We start from the raw sequence: 22,644 nt of genomic DNA, 5'->3' as shown, positions 1-22,644 counted from the left end.
TGTAGGATCTTTTTTAAGTTGAACTATAGGATCCGTCTGTAAGAATATCTTCAATTTTTTCATGATATTCACTTGTGTTTATGACCTCCTTAACATTCCTTTTATTGGTTTTAGAATTACAACATCGGGATTAGATTTTAGAGACTTTAGAGTAAGGCGTTCAGGCTTTCGAATATTAGGAGCAGGTGTAGATTTTTTAAGGATTTTTGCTTTTCAAATCGAATTTCATTAGCTGTTTGAGATGGCAGTTTGTTTAGGATAGATTCGACATCTGAAATGATTGCATCTTTTGAAATAATACATGGGGCAAGGGGCAATGTCAGCAAGTACTACAGTAGCCTGTAAGAGTTTCTTTGGAAAATTCATCAAATTGGCTTCAACAAGCCAGCTTATGTTTTTACAGTCAAATCTACTTCACTTAGGAAAATGTTTATGGGTAAAGGTTGTGTGTTTTGTGGAAACTCTAAAAGCTTGCGCTGGGTAGTTCTGTGGGTTTATACTTTGCTTTGTATTGTTTTTCGAAGCAAAACTTTACATCCATTCCCAGGTTCTGCCGGCCCTGATTGATTTTTTCATTGGCTAATTAATGGTCTGAACTGTTTTCTTCTTGCTACCAAGTTGTTGCTCTCAATGACTCATGACTAAATTTGAGATCACAGTTCTTCATTGCGGACCTACGGTAAATTTTTCAAGGCGGATAACATTCGAACGGTTGGAACTACCGGTTCCAATTTTTCGTTCATGCTAATACTAGGCGATCTGCAGCACCCTGCAAAATATTGGGCGGATCAGACATCGGCCGCCATATTGTCAGCTATTACCTGCTTTTGCTCGGAAAATCGCTATGAAACAAAGTAGGTGTCCGAAATTTTGAGCTATTGCGTTTAAATGCGGAAGGAACCTAGAGTTCCATCCCAGTATGGAATCTATTGAAACTGGGCGGGACATCCCAAATATTTTTTTTTATTTGAAAATTTTTTTTTAGGACCGAAAAAAAAGATTTTCAAATTCCGAAGAAAATTGAATTGAAATTTGACTGTTTAATAAACCCATGACTAAATTACTCAGCCGAAGTGACTCGCGACCATGGGTAACGAAGTTGGTTTCTTAATGTAACACTTTCCGCATGCTCAAACAGTGTTTAATTGAGTATTTTGGAGTAGGTATTAAAAAAACATATAGATTAATAATATAAAGCCGATTACAAAAAGCATGGCAGGCTTTGGCAAATATCCAATGGGACTGATTGCAGTAATATTTTACTACATGCCTGTTTCTCGAGGATTTAAGACTAATTACAGTAAATACCGTGGTACATTTAAGATTATTTTATGATGTCATTATTGTTGAAGCTAAAATGATTGAGAATTGGACCAACAAAACTTCCATTTGGTGTACCTTGTTTTACGTTTGGTTTAACAACTTGCCAAAGCTCGCCATGCGGCCTGCAGCCGGTTTTAGTCACAATTTATTTGTAAATTTCCTAAGAAATAATGCCGTCTATATAAGACCTAAATGCGGACAATTTGGTGAACACACCCGGTGAACTGGCTTGGGCGCAAATATCACCCCAGGAAGTTATACCGTATTGCACACCGTTAATTACCAAGGGGCCCCCAGAATCACCCTGGAAAAAGTAAAATTGATATTTAATGGCACTTTTAAAAAGTTTTGGTAAACGTTAAGTTTATATATAAAAATATTTCTGTCGAATCATACCTGGCAAGCATCTTTTCCTCCTTGTTGATATCCAGCGCAAAACATCCTTTGCGTAACGTAAGACCCGTAATAATTACCGCAAGTACTGGTGCTGATTGTCGGTAATATCACCACCTTTTAAAAGAATATATTAAAATTATTAACACGTACAGTAATGTCCGGTTATAACGAACCCGGTTAAAATGAACTTCCAGTTAAAGTAAACTTTTTTTCGATCTATGAATATTTATCCATATCTATAACGATCACGCTTATAGTGAACTTCTGGTTATAGCGAACCTATTTTCACGAATACCAAATAATTTAGCGTATCTCTGATATTTTATGCATACACCGTTGATAGCAAACCTCGGACATAACGAACTAGCTCAAGATCATTTTACTGGTTCGTTATATCCGGAGATTATCCGGAGAAAACCGTTAACAAAACATAATTTGAGACAGCTTATTATGCATTTTTAAAAAGTGCGATATGCAACTCAATTGTATGCTCAACCTGAAGTTGATCGGAAAGCGAGGTATCATCGTCAGGATCGGTTTGTCCCCAGCCAGTCACGATCGACGTTTCGCCATTGCTCACTTCATCTGTAGCGGCTGGTAGCGATACAGCGGAAACGCCGTTACCAAATACCTGCAAAAAAATAACTATAACTCCTTTTAAAAAAGATATAGGTGCATAAAAGTGCGTGGTAGAAGACGCCCGGCTTGGTGGACGGTCTCCTGCTGCGTCGGTTGTTGATAAATCGAACTCTGTACCTGTTTATATATTATTCGAGGGGGGCTGGTATGAACATTGTTTTTATGACTGGATTCCCGTATTGGTGAAAGATAAAGACCTGAGTCGCAGTTAAGACCGTTTGGTTAGTGTTAATTGATTGCCGGCCAGAATTTCAGTTTTATCGTGATTGTGTTCGGCAACTGCTGATGGGTTATTATTTGTCGTAGTCTTAAGGCTCTTTCATATTCTTCGATTATAGTTGATATTTTTCGTGCCGTCCTTCCAATGTATTCTTTTCTGCATATGCATGGAATGCTGTAAGTTCCTGTTACTTCAAATGGAATTTTGTTTTTGATGAATCAAAGACATTGGGAAATTTTTGGACAAGTAGTAAATCTTGCTTTGACGTTAGATTTCTTAAGAACTTTTGATATGTGGTTAGTGATGTTTTGAACCTAAGAGAGGACCACAATACCAAGTGTGAGGTTGGTTTCGGACTCATTGTCTCTGGAAGGTGGTGGTGAAGTGAATTTTCGAATGGAACGCTTACTATCTCTAATGTGGAAATTATTAGAGAGAATAGCAGATGTAAGATGTTTTAATTCTGGGTTCAGTGCCTTGGGTTATGTCAATTGACTCTGAAGAAGCTAACAGGATGATTGGCAAATCGACTTATAGACTGTTGGAAGGAGGCGGGGCTAAAGCAGGCACATGAACATTATCCCGGGTAACTGATTCCTATATTGGTAAATTCTAAATCTCAGATAAGATTATTTGGTTGTTTATTATTTGCGATGGCTGGTGATAATGAAAAACTCATAGCTGATATTTGTTTATAAATATAACTGTGCTTTTTATGTCTGATATGTTTTGTTCTCACTGGTGATCAATTAATAATCTAATAATTAAATTTCTGAATTAATTAGATGATTATGAACATATTTCATCCATCATATTTTGTAAATATTATAATTTGTCATTCAGATAAATAAAATAAAATAATATAACAGCTAAATGTCTGAATTTATCTATAATTTCTTAAATTCTTATTTTTATAATCAAACTAAAAAAAAAGTCTTTTACTGTTAATGTTTTAAGTTAACACTGAATTTCGGTTCAATAACTTTTGTCATTAACATTTTACGAATTTTTCACTTTAAGTGACTCACCTACCTTGAGTTTTATGAAACATCTAGTGCATCATGTTGAAAGTACATCATCCGAGTATAAATAGTGAAAAAAGCTTATATGATTTTATTTGGGTTATATCAGTACCGTAGAATGGAAAATTTGAAATGTGTTTCTCGTAGATGCTCTGAAGTGTTAAGCTTTTATTTTTACACTAAAATATATTAATAAAATGCACAAAAAATTGAAGAAATCTGGTTTTAAAATTTTAACTTTATCTTTGAAATATAAATAATTCAATTTTTTATAGAAAAGTCATTAAAATCGGAACGCGTAGCTTTAAAATCTCGGAAATAAAATACCGACATAGTGATCTGAAAAGCAGATAAAGAACATGCTACGGTAGTGATGAACATAACTTACTAGCATGAAAAAATTCAAGATAATTCTTACAGATGGATGCTATCGTAAACTTAAAAAAATATTTTATGTCATCTTTGAAATGAAACCTTAAATCTAGTATTAAAGCTTCTTCACTGAAAAAAATAGTTTTGTATTTAATTGTTTTCACTTCATTGAACAATAAAAAACCATTACATTAGATCGAAAATCCCAAACTCTCAACATAATTTCAAATATCTTAAAATCAAGGCACTTTCCATCTAAAACCAAAAATTTTGTTATTTGGCCTCATGGACAAGAATCTCCCCGAGATTTCCATAACCACGTAAACTCACGTTTGAAATGTTTAATTGGCAACTAATAATAATGTCCAATTCATTCATACGCACACAGATCTATATCTCAATGCATGGTCACATCACCATTTAGTCCAAAAATCATCGGTTATTAACTCTCTTGGTTACAGAGTCGCAACCGGAATCCAAAAGATTGGTAAATAATATTACAGTATACTGTGAAAGTTTGTTTGAAAACTCAATAATGTATTTTTCTCCTCGTTACAGTGTTGTGAGGTGAGTACTGCTGTCAAAGCAAACAGGAGTGTTTTCTTGTGTTTATGTGAAGTATTCGGCAAGCATGACGGAATTACTTGTTTGCCTGGCAAGTACAGTTTCAAAACGGTTGAGAAAATTAAGTTTTAGCAAAATTATATGGCATCTCTCTTAGGTGTTTTCAACAAATATTTAACAGAAAATCCTGGAGTATGGATTTATGCTCACCACTACACCGGAACTAACATAATGTTGGGAGGGAAAAGCAATACGTGTCGCTAAACTTTAAACAAAACCAGCTCAGTCTTGAAGAAAAAAAATTACTTCAACCTATACAAGCTGTTTTTATGATATAATAAAGAATAAAAATGAATCACAACAACCTTATATCATTGTCTAATATACTTAAAGTCGCTGCACAATGTTAGAATTATTAGAATTAAAACTAGGGACCAAGGATGGCTCAATTGGTAGGGCGTCAGATACACCCGCCAACTCGACTTGCCGGAGGTTGTGGGATCTATTCCCACAGGGAGCCTTGAATCTTATTGTGTTTGTCCTACTTTAACGATTTTCAAAATTTTCATAATTTACGTGTTGATGTGGAAAAAACTTGGCCAGTCGTCTAAGTAAAGATGCGAGCTCATTGAATTAAAAAAAAAAGAAGAATTAAATTGAAATGATGAAGTGAAGCCTAAGTTAAAGTTAAATTGTAAAATGTCATGAAAGAAAGAAATTTAATTTAATTTAATAATATTCAAGAATTTTGTATTTTTCTGCTTGCACACCAATTTCAATGACAAGTTGGTGGAGATGACAGAAAGTTTTCTTGTTGTTTATTTTTTAGAAAATTTGGCGAAGAAAATCTATGATAAAAACAATCATCCTTCTAAAGTTTCCGATAAAATTTTAAATATAGGTTCAGTTAAGGCTAAGCACATTTCCAACGAATATTTTAGTATTTGATTGTGGAAATAAAGGGAACGATCCATAGTTGGCCACAGAGGGTTCTATTTAAAAATCCAGTTTAATTTACCCTTATGTAATTTGGTCCTATAGTAAAGGATTTGATGCCGTGTGCTCAGCTAGTTTCGATGGAGAATATTGCATCCAGTAACATAAAAGTTGATAGGAATTATTAGGAACTATTAGGAATTCTTTTTTCCATTGTAAGCTGATCACATCCAAATTCAAATTTCTTTTTCCCAGTCTGATGCAGTGCAAGAAGCAAGAAAACTAAATAAATGTCTCTAATCGTCTGTATTAAAACACTTTGAGTCAGCTTGAATATATTTATAAATAATATATAATATATAATTCCAGCTGTTGAAAAATATGAAGCACTGGGTCTAGTTTTTAATAACAAACTTCTGAACTGAATCATCTATATTACTATAATATATAATGTCTATCGATCCTGCTTGGATGTTCTAACTAAATATAAATTGCAAAAAGTACAGAATTCCTGTATTCGATTTATTTATAACCTTAAACGAGGAGAGCCGAAGATAAACTGTATTCATTTCCTTGGAACTCGTTTTATCTGTCAATAATAAATATTCAAAATTACGAAGACCTTGACTAAAAGCCCGGTAGCGTATACATCCCCCAAATTTTTCATCTCATATGGAAAAATTCCTAGTTAATTAAAAATTGTTCTTTTTGCAATGTTACCATTACATCTCGTTTTCTTTTTTTGTTTCATACTCGATTTACATAACTCACGCAGAGCTTTTTTTATTCATTTTTTTAAATATAAAATAGCATCTCGTATCCCAATCCATAAACCAAGTTTCAGATTTTTACCCATAATGTTTGAAAGATTATTAATTAATTAATTATTAATTATTTCATAATATATATTAATTTAATTATTAATTAGGTAATTAATGAATTAATTATATAACAACGCTGCAACGTTCCAAATATTCCTTCATATGTATAGAGGCTATATGTATACAGGCAATATACAAAAGGCACCTTTAATTGTCGTTTCAAAACACACTTTTATTGACAGATTTCAAAATGACTTAGAAGGTCCAAGAAGACCTTGCTGCGTTCAATAATCGACGACAGACAGCCCTCAATTCGACTGTTTCCGATCTATTCATATTTTCAGGGTCAAAACAACAAAAAAGTGTGCGAAGATCGCTGGTTATAAAGAAAAGCATACAGTTTTTAGTTGCGTAAAAGCTATTACAACGAATTAAGTTCGAATATTAACACACACTAACAGATTAACATTGCCTATAGGAATTATCTAGCTAAAGTGGACAATTCTATATCTCACAACCCAAGTCTTTTATTAATTTAAAAAAATCCTCTATGTCGATACCTGACCGACCGTCAAAATTCCGGTCCTGCTACGGGTACGAAGGCATTTTTAATCAGGCTAAAAATCTAATAGCGGACGTTCAGCGAGGTTTCATTAAGAAACGTAGCGCCTTAAGGAACTTGGCATGGTTCGCTCAATTTACCTCTCAAGCATTAGATAACCGATTTTAAATTTATGCAATCGTTATACACTGACTTCTCAAATGCTTTCCTTAGGTATTCGCATTTTTCTCTACAAACTTGTGGAAATGGGATCTGACAAAAAAACAGATATTGTCGTACGTACAGAGTTCAATACGTCGAGGCGCGAGGATATGTTTGCCACAAGTGGGACTCCGCATGGGAGTAACCTCGCCCATCTCATGGTTTCCATTTTTATTATTGACATAATTAGTGGCGCAGTAGATATCACGAATAACGAAATTGGGTATAACGACGAAAATCGAAAATCACCTTGAATCTCCATATAATTTTTAACAAGTTTACATGGTGTTTTCTAATTGACTGTCAATAATAAAGGGACAATCTGTTGCCCCTTTTTAAAAGAAAACTTTATATGAACACATGTCTCCATCGTCTTAACTTTTGAGATATACTGTGGTAAAATTTTCACAAATATATTTTTTTTCAAAGAAGCTTCCAAAGGTTACAAAACAGTTTCAGTTAAGCTCTGAAGAAGCCAACAGGATAATTGGCGAAACGTTAACAAGTTCGATTCAACAACAACCGAGGCAGGAAGAATCCAGAAGTTTTGTAACTAATTTTCTTTTTTATATTTGTAATATCACTTTGGATTTCTTAATGAAATTTAGCACACATGTACTATGTGCGTACCAAAATTTCACATGTCTATTTTGGCAGTCATTGATGGTGCGCTACTGATTTCTCATAAAAATAAAAATTGTTCTTACAATCTCCAATCATTTTTAAAGAAATAAAAAAAAATCTAAAGAAAAATGACAATATCGTTAATATGACAGCATGGAAAGAATGACCATCATTATTATTTCTTACTTAAGTAATTGTCTATCTGTTTTATTAAAATACTTCAAAAAATTGATGTACGTATATAAAGTAGGTAAACTCTGAGGTGTATTTTTGGAATCTTTATCATTGTTTCTTATCATTGTATTAGGCTGTGTCTGTAAGAATTATTAATTCTGTTGTCAAAGCGGCTGTTTAACATCAGTTTTTAAATTCAGTTCTTCGCGTCTTATTAATTTGGTGTTTTAGATATTCGAGCATTGTTATTTTAAAAAAGAATGGTCAAGCTTACTAATGTGGAACTGCATGCTGCAATATCAACGATATTATTATTAACATGCAGAGAAGAGATTTTTATTTTTTTAAACGAAAACCGATTGAAAAAAACCAAGAAATTAAATTTCTCTAGAAATGATTGGAGATTGTAAGAATAATTTTTATTTTAAGAGAATCGTACCATCAATGTCTGCCATAATAGACAGGTGAAATTCCTTACGCCCGCCACTGGTGTATTTAAAAAAAATCGTTGAATTGTGGTACATAGTGCATGTGTGCCAAATTTCATTAAAATATCTAAAGTGGTATTACAGATATTAAAAAAATATATTTTACTTTTGAAAATGTTACCACCCTGTAAACCCTCTTAATTATTGATATTCAATTAGAAAACATCCTGTATATTCGGTATTGCGACGTCGGAAATACCGGCATATTGGATATAGCGACTGTTTTCATCCTATCGGATGCAACGACAAAAATTTGGCCTTCAAACGAGCATCTCACCTATCCGCATAACGTCGACATCCGTATTTCCCCGAACCATAAAATTATCCACGTGCTGTAAACTAAAACGCGCAAGCGAAGATGAAAATTATGGATCGTTTGAACCGTGAAGAAAAAATTCTGCCATAGCAGCTTCTCTAGGCGTAAATTTATACAAATCGGTTTTCATCCCCGTTTTTATAAGGTTTTTCATTATACTATTGCAACAATTTGAAAATCAGAAAATCTAATTACGAAAATGTTAATCAGGCTTTAGTGTATATATATATATATATATATATATATATATATATATATATATATATATATATATATATATATATATATATATATATATATATATATATATATATATATATATATATATATATATATATATATATATATATATATATATATATATGATGACACTATATTCCGGGATATCATCCGTTCGCTCGTTGAACTCCGACTGGAATCCTGCAAATCTTGCATCCGACTGGAATCCTGCAGACGTTTCGCCAAAATCTCACTTGGCATCTTCAATGCTCGCGTTCCGAAAACACTTCGAACACGGAACGCGAGCATTGAAGATGCCAAGTGAGATTTTGGCGAAACGTCTGCAGGATTCCAGTCGGATGCAAGATTTGCAGGATTCCAGTCGGAGTTCAACGAGCGAACGGATGATATCCCGGAATATAGTGTCATCACATTTTTCCATCCGTGAATCAATACGTGAGAATATATATATATATATATATATATATATATATATATATATATATATATATATATATATATATATATATATATATATATATATATATATATATATATATATATATATATATATATATATATATATATATATATATGTATATATATGTATATATATATATATATATATATATATATATATATATATATATATATATATATATATATATATATATATATATATATATATATATATATATATATATATATATATATATATATATATATATATATATATATATATATATATATATATATGTATATATATATATATATATATATATATATATATATATATATATATATATATTCTCCCGTATTGATTCACGGATGGAAAAATGTGATGACACTATATTCCGGGATATCATCCGTTCGATCGTTGAACTCCGACTGGAATCCTGCAGACGTTTCGCCAAAATCTCATTTGGCATCTTCAATGCTCGCGCTCCGAAAACACTTCAAACACTGACTCAATATGTCAAAATTATTATACAATTTGTTTTACACTAAGTTTCAAAGTTTCGCCGCATTACGAAAATCACTTCACAGGTTAAGATTCTTTCAAGATATTTAAAATAACTGGGATTCAACAACGAAATTACGGAAGCACATCACAAACAATACAAAAGTCAAATCATTCATGTTAATATATTTTCAACATATTAAGCGATTCCGTTACTTTTTTTTAATGTTAACCAGTTATTTGTGTCCATTTATGTTTGAAAACTGCATTGTTAAATTTCAGAGGCAAGATCTCACTGAAAGATATGATGGAAAGTTTATATAATCCAAGGGCCGAAAATGCATGTTTTGTGAGATAAATGTAAACTTTTCAAATACCGGTTGCAATTGCAATTTGCAGTATAATCTTGTCATTAAGTATTTTCCTAGTTTACTGAAGTTAGATGATACATCACATTCAATTTTTGGTTTTAAAAATAAAGGCTGAAAACAGTGCCCGTTTTTTTTATTTAAGTTAAGTAAGTTTTCAAATTTTGAGAAAATTGAAACTGAACTCCGAATTTAAACAATATTGAATTTTTTTCGGCATATTCATGTCCTTGTCCAGATGTGGTAAACAATATTTTAAACGGACAAAAACTTTTTGATTGAACAAAAAATTTTATTTTGTATACAGAGTGTCCAAACCGTTGACAATTTTTTACAAGAGTAAAGCAAACTTATTCTAAAGTCTTAAACAAATTGATACTTTAGATTATATGTTCTAAATGAGATATTTTTAACCAAAGAAGCAAAAAATATTGTCATCCAAACTTAATGAAAACAATTAAATCCAATTTTGAAATATCATTTTGTTAAAAACTTTTAAATAAGATTACTTTACTCTTGTAAAAAAATGAATTGTAAGAAAATGAATTAAATGAATGACATTTTCTCGAAAAAATGCATTTTTGGTATCTGGCTTAAATCACAGACAATTTTTTTAAAGTTATTGTTATAATGTATGGAACTATCCATGAAAAATAAAAATTACGTAACCTCTTTACATTGTTAAATTATTGTTTTGTAGATATGACTCCTTCAAGCTCTGATAATAGCCAAATAATTTCCGATTCGGAATATAAATTACCAGAAGAATCCGAAGCAGTAAGTTCGTGGGAATGTGGATACACAGAAAGTGATTTTTTTTTGGATAGCCCTATTGAACTGCGTGAAGAATTGACCGACAGTACATATACTACGCTGCAAACAATAGAACCAGGTTTACCTCCCGAAGAAAATAATAACGTTGACCACAATTATTGTGTCAGTCTCGGACAAAATGACAATCTGGATTCCGAAGTTAAAACACCTGGAAAAACTGGACGTGTTCGTAGGGAAGGTGGCTTTTCTACATCAAATATTGTACCTGTAATGACAAACAGAAAAAAGATAGTTGAAGAGTATATTGTATGCAAATTTTGTCAAGGCTATTATGCCAAGAATAGCCTTCGTCGCCACGCAAAAAAATGTTTCTTTAATCCCGATCCGAGTCAACGCTTTCAAGCACAGATTGAAGGTCAAACCGTAATGGTAGGGAATTTTGGACCGAATGATCCTTTAAAAATTAGCGGTCTTATAAACATGTTACGGGCGGATGAAACTTCGTTGGTTGCTAAGAAAGATCATCTTATGTGTGAAGTTGGTACGCGCTATATAAAAAGTCATAAAGAAAAACATCTTTTGGTAGTAGCGAAACGGAACATGAGACGATTACCTCGTTTACTCGTCAGCGTTATAACATTCAAAAATCATAAAACACTTGGTTTAGCTGAGATTCTCTTACCTAAAATGTTTAAAATACTGGTTTTAGCTACAAGAAACATAGCAGAGTATGACGCTGAAAATCGAAGTTTTAAGTCCCCTTCTTTGGCACTTCAGATGGGAACACTGATTTAACATGCAGTAAATACAGCGTGTTCTATTGAAGTTCAAAAGGAAAATCCTCGTAAAGATTATACAGAAAATTTTAAGGAATTAATAAAGCTTATTGATAATGACTGGGCAATTGAGGACAGAATTTAGCTTACAAAAAATTTAACAAACCAACATTAATATCTGTAGCGGAAGATATCAAGGTTAATTTAAATTTATCACTTTTTGAAACTTGTGTAAATATTGGGAAAAAAGTAGCTTCTTGCATAATCGTCGAAAAAAATTGTTTTATAATACAAGTTTTATCACAAACCAAAACATAATTTTACCTCATAGATGCGCGTTTTAGCACCCAAGTTGACATCTCCAATAAAAGATTCAGTTTTGATAACTTCCTGAAGATGGAGAAAATTGTGATTCGGGTATATTAAGTTTATTTGTTTTACGGTTTTTTTATTTATGTAAAAATAAAATTTTAACACAAACGAAAACACTTCGAACACTAGGAGCGCGAGCATTGAAGATGCCAAGTGAGATTTTGGCGAAACGTCTGCAGGATTCCAGTCGGATGCAGGATTTGCAGGATTCCAGTCGGATGCAGGATTCCAGTCGGAGTTTAATACGTGAGAATATATATATATATATATATATATATATATATATATATATATATATATATATATATATATATATATATATATATATATATATATATATATATATATATTTGAATTCAAAGGATATCGGGTAGCGGTCCGTGGTTAAAATAGACAGCTCCTTTTTTCTTTAACACTCAATATTTCGTCAATTTATTTGTTGACTTCTTCAGGAGTGAACTAAAATTTAATGAAAACAACAGGTCAAACTATATAACAGACAATTAAAACAATCGTGAGAAATACTTACAAAATTAGAGTCTACCACATAGTTCCTCAAAAACCATACTTTACAGTTAAGGTAAATGAACGAAGCGACATAATGAAACAAACGGATAAACACTTAGTATACAATTCTTAATAATGGTAGGCAAAAGTTGCGCTAACGGGGGTAGCGAAAAAAACAAAAAAAAACAATCAAAAAAAAAAACAATCGATCTAAATAATGACAAAAAAAGGGCATCAAAATAACCTACTCCGTGGATCAACAACGCAACGCGAATACGCTACTCGGTGGCCGAACATTACATTATCTGTGGTTTAACTGAAAAATGTTACAGTATATATTGCTTATTTGTTGTGTATCAGACTTGTAATTAATTGAATCTTTGTTTTTGTTAATATGGCACATTTCAAGTAGGTTATTTTGATGACCTTTTTTGTCATTATTTAGATCGATTGTTTTTTTTTTTTGATTGTTTTTTTTTTTTTTTGCTACCCCCGTTAGCGCAACTTTTGCCTACCATTATTAAGAATTGTATACTAAGTGTTTATCCGTTTGTTTCATTATGTCGCTCCGTTCATTTACCTTAACTGTAAAGTATGGTTTTTGAGGAACTATGTGGTAGACTCTAATTTTGTAAGTATTTCTCACGATTGTTTTAATTGTCTGTTATATAGTTTGACCTGTTGTTTTCATTAAATTTTAGTTCACTCCTTAAGAAGTCAACAAATAAATTGACGAAATATTGAGTGTTAAAGAAAAAAGGAGCTTTCTATTTTAACCACGGACCGCTACCCGATATCCTTTGAATTCAAATAAGTTTAGTACGGTCGATATAAGAAGAAATTCCAAGTGTTAGTATATATATATATATATATATATATATATATATATATATATATATATATATATATATATATATATATATATATATATATATATATATATATATATATATATATATATATATATATATATATATATCACAGAAGCACATATCAAACCACAAACGATCTCAACATACCAGAGCCTTCGACAGTTCCAAAACGGCAATGTCGTAATCGTAGGTATCTATGTTGAAGGAGTCTTGTAAGTAGTTGATCTTCTTCACTCCTACCACTTGTCCACCGGTAGATCTGTATGTCGATCCCGCTCTCACTTGCAATTGATTTTCAGTTTGCCTACAAACAAATTTACATTCAACACTCGCAGTCGCAGAGCGACTGAGAAATGTTCTAATTTGTGTATACCAATTTCTATATTAAAATTACTTTGTTTCCAATATCAATGACGTAACTCAATTAACTTTGTCGAGCATATCTCGATTAGTACAATTATTAACAAATAGTTTTGTTTAGTTTATATTTAACCTCTGAAGTGCAGAAGGTACATTTCTTAAGGTTTATTTTTAGCTTGTAAAACCGTAGAAAAGTGAAAACTTCAGTCAAGTCTTTAATGTGTTGATGAAAAGTCGAAGATAGAGTGATCCATTATGAGTTAAACTTTAACAAAAACGGTCTAACAATTTCTGGAACGCTGCTGCCGCTGTGGAAAAACGATAAGGCATCGTTTTGCAACGGTAAAGTCCAAACGTCGTAATGAAAGCTATTTTATCACGACATTGTTCCCTAACTGATACTTGATGATAACCACTATTTAGGTCCAATGTGATAATGTAGTTAGCTTCTCCAGTAGCAAGTATAAGGTAATTTATTACAGCCAGTGGGTAGTGAATATTCTGCGTAATAACATTCAGTCAACGGAAATCAACACAGAGTCATGTCTTTCTTAGGTACAAGAACAACCGGATCATCGGAAAGAAGTTTGTTACGTTCTTGACGCTGAATCCCTTTCTTCGCAGGAGGTAAAGGATATGGGGGCACGGCAATAGGTACAACATCAGTTAGTGTTATTGTGTGCTCTGCATACGGGATAGCAGTGGAACAAATCCTTGTTTTGATCCAGTAGTGTTATTATTGTATGCTCTTGATCATCTGAAAGAGCTATCAACAGCGGATCTTTCTGTATCTTGGACATGACGCTCCTTTTGACAGGTGCAATCGACAAAACTTCGTAATGGCAAGGAATTAGTTGGGTTGTTAAAATAGTACACCTCCCTAGATATATTGAGACCAATATCGAATTGTGATATAAAGTCAATACCCAGAAGAGTTTTGCTGTCTTTGTAAGCGGGAACAGCGATCACGGGAACAGCGATCACATTAAGTTCTCTTTCTCGGTCCATAATTTTAATGGAACACTAGAACATCTTTGCTTCTTCTTCAAGAGGAATTCCATCGTAAAATATCCGCTTTACTGCAGTGGTCTCGAATGGATGTTAAATAGCATCTAAGTGACTTCGAACCTGCAATATTTCATCTTGCTCCAAAATCTACAAAAGCAAACCCGAATGTGTTTTGAATGATAACAGGTATCACGAGTCTTAAGAATGATGTCAGTAAATTTGAAGGTCCACAAAAATCAGCAGTAAGTGTAGGTTTACATTGAGGACATTCGGAACGAATATATCCCGGAGTACTGCAACCATAACACGCGACAACTGTGGATGACTGGTTAGTTAGTCGTGTGGAGATTTTCTTAACGGCCTTGGCATTAAATTTTCTACAAACAGCTTGACTATGTCGATAAGCTTTACAACATCTGTCCTTGGGCCTTCGGATTCGATTCAGCAATGCTGGCTTCGATTGCTCTACACTTGTCCATCATTTCTGAAAAATCGCGAAAAGTATGTCGAGGTTATAGGAAAAATTATAACCTGTTTAAAAAATGCTCTAAAATATTCTGACACTTGTTACAGAAAAATGTAATGCCCAGTTGCGTCAATCAATGTTGAAACAAATGCACGGAAAATTTTAAAAACAATGTCGGATTTTGGGTTATTATGCAACACATGTTACAATTTCTTTAGTTCGGCGAGTCTTAAAGCCAATGGGGTGGTGGTCAGTCTCAAATATCAGGCTCACATTGGGACGCCAGATATGTAGCGGGGTTTATTGGAAATCACAACACGTCGCACTACAAATTCGTGTTTAATCAAATTTATGTCGGAAAACAAAAGTTATCAACAGAAATATAATATAAATAAAATAATTTTTTCCCATATTCTCTCTAGTCTTGTTGGAAGAATTTGATTTTGAACAAGTAGTCCTAGGGTGGTGATATTGTAATACACAAAACAAATTCGTGCTGATTTTTGTCAACTTGTCATTTTGACCGTAAAAGCGCTCTAATTTCTCTAATCTTTGAAATTAATTTCCAAAAATTATGGAAAATCCAATCTTCTCCATCTTGGAAACAGTGCATTTTCGGATCTACAATTATACATCGGGTGATGCATTGCCGAGCGGAACAGGCAATCAAATGTAAATTTTTAGGTGCCCAAATATTGGGTTCCCTATACATTGTATAGCAAAGTTCTAATATAACTTTTTGAATGGGTATGATTAACTCATGTGCCTAGTTTGAATAAATTTTAATAAGCCCATTTTCAGTTATTGAATTAAATATCATGGCAAAATTAGATTTTTTTTTATAGTTTGGGTAATAAACCAAATACCAGTAAAATATATTTTGACAGTGCCAACACGAAAATTCGTGACAGTAACAATATTTTTATTTGTGATTGTTATACGTTATTAAACGCCTTTTAATTAAAGCTCAAGATGCGTTATTAAATTGAAGAAAAAGTAACCATAGTTAAGTTGTATTATGCAGGAAACAGTCTTAGAGTGTTTCAGATATTTTGAGTTTATTTTTCTGCAAATGTTCAGTTGAAAATGTCGATAATAGAGCAGAAGAAAGGGACAATATAGATTTGAACATGTTACTGCATGTGGAGGAAAGCAAAATGAGTAGTACGACTATTCTTGGACAAGCAGTAAATGAACATGAAACCACTTGTTGCGCCCATAAAAAAACAAATATTTTTCCTATAAATACCAAAAATACCAAAAGCTTCTTGAGGGCGATGAATAAAGAAGAGTAGATTTTGTTTTGAAATCATAGAAAAAGCAAATATTGGTAGAGATTTTTAAAAAATATATTTGTTTCACTGATGAATGTACATTCACACTAAACAACCAACCAAATGATCAAAACTATCGGTGTTGAAGCCAAGACAATGAATACTGTTTTGTTCATACTCGAAGCCCATATCGTCAAAAAATAAATGTTATTGTGGGAAGTTGCGGACATTTTTTATAGACTATAACCTCACGGCAGAACCTATTTGGACTTATTGCAAAATCAAATTGAACCCGCATTAATAGAAGAAATACTTTTAATGGGAATATTATTGGTCCAAGATGCTTAATCCTTGAAAAGTGTTATCTATAAAAATATTAAATTTGAAAATCTTAACCACTTACAAAACAAACAAAAAAAAATTTCCTTAACATGTGACAGAATTTCACAATATAAACCAAGCAATGTGAGAAATGAATTTTATGATCTATTTGGATATTCTTTGACTGTTAATGGAGGGTTGTTGTAAAAAATATTTTTTCTTTTTAGCAATGTTTAATAACCGTAATATTATTACAATTATTAATTGCTTTTAATAAAAAAACTTGAGGGCCACATTTATAGTCGTTGCTTGAAGCTTCCTTACTGCTTAAAGCATTTTTGAATGAAATTCATTCAAAGAACGCTCTAAAGGACTATTTAAGAATAATTCCTGCATAGTAATTAGTAATTATGGTTACCTTTTCTTCTATTGAATAACGCAAATTCGGCTTTAATTAGTGCGCGTTTAATAACGTATAACCATCAAAAATATACTGTCACGAATTTTCGTGCTGTCACTGTCAAAATGTATTTTATTGGTGTTTGACATTACCAAACCTTATAAATTTTCTCATTTTGTTAATCGTACCGTCCCCTTCAGAAGGTTATATTACAACTTTGATATAAAGTGTACAAGGTAACCAATTTTGGGCACTTAAAAATTTACATAGGATTTCCTATGTTCCATTTGGAAATGCATCACCCGGTATATATTATCCCTAGAAAATAATTTCGTATTTCAAAAATGAAAAGGGAAATGAAAATTTTGTTTTCGGCATCTTTGAACGGAACCACCTATAACTCGGATGAAGGAATCCAGTCTTTGACTCATGGACTGGCGAACTATGTCAAAATTACCGGTTTCCTTTCTAATAGAATAGCATTTAGCAATAATTCGATTTCTTAGGTCTTCTATATTTTCCACGGAAGTAACATATACAAGGACTGTGTTCTCTGACTTAATTATTAAAAAACACCCTGTACCTTGAAAACAATGTATTTCCAGATCTACATTTATGCAACCTTTCTTCATAAAAAAGGTCCGAGGAATCACCCCCTTAATATTGAGGCGTCTTTTTCAAATACCCTGTTGATAATAGAGAGTTCAGGGAGAACGCAAAGGCAAAACGAATTTTGAAAAACTTAATTGTACCGATAAAACTATCCAGCAATAGTTTGTTTTTATGAATAAAATCGGATAGAGTTATTTTTAATGATAAAGTGGGAATAAGATAAAATATAAAATATCTCGTTGGTACATGGACAAAGAGGTTTTTTTACCCGTATATGCAGTGAGCCGCTGTCAGCACGAAGTTGGTGGATATGATCGACCCTCCACATACCCCTTCTCCGTCGATCAGCAGGAGAATTTGGTAAGGATAGTCACTGATGTCTGCCGGAGCACCGCCGATTATTCTGGATCCAGCCGGAATTTGAGCTTTTTTCCCATTTACTGGGCCTAAAATATGAAGAATTATCCATTCTTTTTTTCCTAAGATATTGCCGGACAAGCAAATCGTGTTCATAAAAAATACGCACTTCGAAAATTGCCATCCAAGAATGGTTTAAAATGTTCGCCGAACGTTCATTTCCAACTAAGTCAATAATAAAATGAAAAATATTTTCAACTATGCAGTATTGTCAGTTCTATATAAACGTAGCAACATCTTGCTTAGTGTAAATAGCACACCCTCTATCTCTTTTCATTTTTAGAATATACGCAAAGGAATAAAGTAGATTTTGTTCAAGTCTTACCGTAACAAAGAAAAATAATTTTCTAGATTTGGACCCTTGAAGAAATCTTAATAGCTTCGTACTCTAATCGAATAGCAGAACGGCTCAGGCATTCCTGGCAAGATACAATTAAAAATTTCGTTTCATTTTAGTTTCTTTCCAACTATATTTCTCTTTTTATGAAGCCAATAATCAAGACAGAATAAATTATTTTATATTTCGTGAGACATAGGTATAGTGAAACCTGAGCAAAATCTACTTTGTTTCCTGAGCAGAATCTAAAAACGAAATGATATACAGAGATGTCCATTTAAACTAAGCAAGATATTGCCATGTTTATATAGAAGCGGCAACACGGGATAATTGGAAATACTTTAGAGCACCTTACATCACACTGTATAATTTAAAATAAATCCGACCATCCGTTCGCCAGTTACTTCTAATAGGTATATCTGCAGTATTGCCACATGCTACAGGAACGTGTTGGGGTTAATCATTTCATTTTTAGATTCTATGCCAGAGATAAAATTGAATTTCTTCAAGTGTCTCTGCAACAATTTCTTAAAATTTTTACTCTATTTGGAAACCTATGGTTTTGAGGACGCGTCGCACATAACACTTAACAGTGTCTAGAAACAGGATTTTTCTTGGGGAAATTCTACAAACAAAGTTAGAGACTTCTTTAAAATGCACACTAGTACACCCTGTATATATTGTTTAATTTTAAATTATACGTATTACGTATTTTTTAAACTAAGCCTAATATTTAAGTTTCGGAAAAAAAACGTTTTTGTTAGTTGGTCATAACAGGTTATAAAAGCAGTCTCTATTTCACTCCGAATAGAACAATTTTGATAATTTTTCTTTAACCTAAAAGAACTACACATAAAAAAACAAGAGTACGTTGAATATAGAAATAAGTTAAATCAAATTATAAAAGATACGAAAAATGACTATTATAAAAATAAATTTCATAAAAACTAAGCCACCAATGAATTGAGCAAAAACCGTGACATTACACAAATAAAAAGTAACAAATTTCACAAATATTTAAAGCTAAGTTTAAATATTACAAAAACACAATATAGGTATTGCCTAGTCCCTGACAGAAGCCAGTTGACCATATTAAAATGAAATCCTTGTGAAAGAGTACATCGGTATCAAGTATTTGATATTTGAGTAGTGATAGATAAATAACCATTTGTAATGGGATCAACATATTCTTTACCTCTGTATGTAGAAAGAATATAAGAATATAAGAAAAATTTTGTTGTAATCTAAAAAGCACTAATGGAGTCCCTATTAAATTATGGTATACTGGTATAGGGAGGAGAGTCATCTAGACCATCTAAAAGTAACTAAAGACTATATTGCGCACTTTACTGAGAAAACCAAGACTATATCCAACGAATATCTTATATTGTGGGGATATACCTAAAATTAGGAGTCATAATAATATATAAGATTATAATAAATGCATGTGGTTTTGTAAATCGTAATATAACGTAAGTTATTCTAATATTTTAAGATTTTTAATTAAGTTTTAGCAATATTAATTCGCCAGGACTATCTTCTTCTGCAGCATAAATAGAATTACATATATATCAACACATATAATAATAATGTGCATTTAAGTCAGGCCACCGAGCTGGCCAACTTATTGGGCCACCTCGACTATCCACTTATTTGTAAAATTTTCTTACACATCGATCGAGCGCTCTATCATGCTGAAAGAATGTCTCTAAGCTAGTACGAACGGGAATATTCTTTGACAATTCAGTCACATCATTTGTATGGAAATTTAACATAAATTAAAAACTTATTTTGAAAGCTGCTTGTTTGAAAAACTCTCGGATTTTCATTACTGCAGAACCCTGTCTATGTAAAAAGACTGAAACATCGTATCAGTAAATTTACGATTGCTTTAAGTATATTAGTAATATGTGCCGGACATTCTTGTTCCATTTCAGAATTTCCCTCAATTCCACTTTTTTAATGAACTTGCTGAAATCTCGCCAATCATCCTGTTGTTCAGAGCTTAGCTGAAACTATAGTCGAAGTCTGTGGAAGCATGTGAATGTTTCTTTGAAAATTTTTCCTCAATTCTGTTTATCCACGTTCCGCAAGTATGTTCGAAAATAATCGCTCCAAAAAACGCTCCATGCTTACAAAAAGACAATGTGAACAAAAAAACACCACGAATTTCAAACTGACAAGAAAATAACAATGCCATCAATTTCAGTTTTAGGGCATACTTTTCAACATGTAATGAATAACAGTAGTACAAAACAACTTTTCCGATTTTATAAGGAAAAAGTCTAAAATCAGCCCATAAAAAATCCATTGAAGTTTTTATTACCTGTACCTTTCAAAAGTTGCGCCGCTGACACAAACTTTGCATTTATAATTTTGGAATCAGATTCAGCATGCCAAAATTGCTAAAACACCAAAATTTCAAAACTTTCTCTCGAACTGTTTCGGAAACATTAATAAAAAACCACTTTCAAGTCGAGTCGTTTTAGGTCCTGGCTTGTCCGTTAGGAAGCGTTTCTCGACATATGTTTATATAGAAAATTAGGATTTATTTTGCACGTAGAATATGAATATGATGTTGTGGTTTGACCCACTAATTTAGGGACACCCTGTATATTGGAATTGACTAACAATGTGACAACAGCGTGTCAGCACAGAAGGACAAAGCTCTGCGAGAAATGGTAATAGTATTTTACCAAAACTATTTTTATATTGCAACCGATACGTTGACATCTGTCAATTTCAATAAATATGAAGTGACGTACAGAAATCTTGTATTATGAAGTGGACAAAAACCTTATAGTGACAATTTAAAGAATCTACGAATACAGAAAGACGTGTTGAGAAGCGCACCAATAGAATAAAAAAATATCTATAAACAAAATAGATGATTCATAACACGCTGGACAATATACAATGCGAAATGGAATTGTAATAATATCAAAAAAGGCGAGAGACTCGATTGATAAAAATACCAAACCTACCATATACCCACATAAAGCATTATCATGCGAAGTTCATGGCCGACTCCTTTCTTGGATTGTAAAAGATTGTTTGCTAAACGAGTTTTTTTTAAATTTTTAAAAGAACTGAAAGTCACGTAGAAAGTTCACCTACATGCCGTGTTGTTCAGAAAAGCTTTCGCGACATACCGAGAATTTTCCGTATTGAGTAAACTTATTCGTAGTTCTAATATATATTATGTATGTATTAATATGTATTTTTTATATCATTACTACCGTTACAACGGTCAATATGTAAAAAAGACTTAATTCCCTGGTGGAAGACAATGAGAAGTCCTAAAGAAATTCTACGAAATTTACTTACATCCAACAAAAGCAATTAAAATGCCGATGAATATGCGCGTCTGCATGGTGGCTTCTGATTGCTATAGGATATTTCGTCACTAGCAATCAATTGTCACTAATTTGCAAATCCATCTTTTTGAACTGATAGGTTTTATTGAACAAATAACATAAGAATTAATCAAAGATCCTGATAAGATTGCGACGTGATCGAAAAAGCCCATACATACTTGATGGGAAAAACATTGAACATCGGTAATGATAACACAGATTTTAAAACAATTCATTGTGTATACTTTGATCTTACAGAACACACTTATTTTCTTCAACCAGCGCATATCAATTTCGCTCTTAGCGGCCATCTACCAATTATCCTTGTCGACCCTAAATATAGAACAAAAATTATGAAATTTTAATTTACGTTTAATTTTAATTTTATGCCCACTAACAAAGTTCATGGTTAAATACACTTTTTGTTGGTGCTAATCTTAGTATTCAAATTTCTGTTCATTGAGTATTTATTGTAATCGTGACACCTCGCTCGCTCCGCTCGTGTCAAATAAACTCGTGAGTCAAATGCCGTTTACCGCACTTGTTGCATAATATACTATTGTGAGACCGCTTTTTTGCGCTCCAA

The 22,644-nt window shown here is 32.4% G+C and overlaps 1 protein-coding gene across 1 annotated transcript; it reads right to left on the bottom strand.

Annotated features, from left to right (window-relative positions):
* Positions 1–1,166: 1,166 nt before the first annotated feature.
* On the bottom strand, positions 1,167–22,146 carry LOC132703926 (trypsin-1-like). The gene is made up of 6 exons (XM_060673463.1): positions 22,030–22,146; positions 18,217–18,394; positions 13,655–13,811; positions 2,216–2,350; positions 1,720–1,833; positions 1,167–1,627 (listed from the first exon to the last, which is right to left on the bottom strand). The coding sequence occupies exons 1-6, from the start codon at positions 22,073–22,075 to the stop codon at positions 1,484–1,486; spliced, it is 774 nt and encodes a 257-aa protein (XP_060529446.1). The 5' UTR covers positions 22,076–22,146; the 3' UTR covers positions 1,167–1,483.
* Between the last annotated feature and the right edge of the window lie 498 nt (positions 22,147–22,644).

The sequence above is a fragment of the Cylas formicarius genome, unplaced genomic scaffold (genome assembly GCF_029955315.1).
Source record: "Cylas formicarius isolate icCylForm1 unplaced genomic scaffold, icCylForm1.1 PGA_scaffold_6__28_contigs__length_40554024, whole genome shotgun sequence".
NCBI classification, from domain to species: Eukaryota; Metazoa; Arthropoda; class Insecta; order Coleoptera; family Brentidae; genus Cylas; species Cylas formicarius.
This window is presented reverse-complemented; position numbering and strand designations above follow the sequence as displayed.

Bases quoted from the DNA above. Each gene is read 5' to 3' on its own strand.
- LOC132703926 (XM_060673463.1), bottom strand. From the start codon at position 22,075: ATGCAGACGCGCATATTCATCGGCATTTTAATTGCTTTTGTTGGAT. The intron at 2,351-13,654 runs GTATGTTGAGAT...ATTTTTTTGCAG, and splicing joins TGGAACTGTCGAAGGCTCTG to GTATTTGGTAACGGCGTTTC. The intron at 1,834-2,215 runs GTTGAGCATACA...TTCTTTTAAAAG, and splicing joins CGCTTTCCGATCAACTTCAG to GTGGTGATATTACCGACAAT.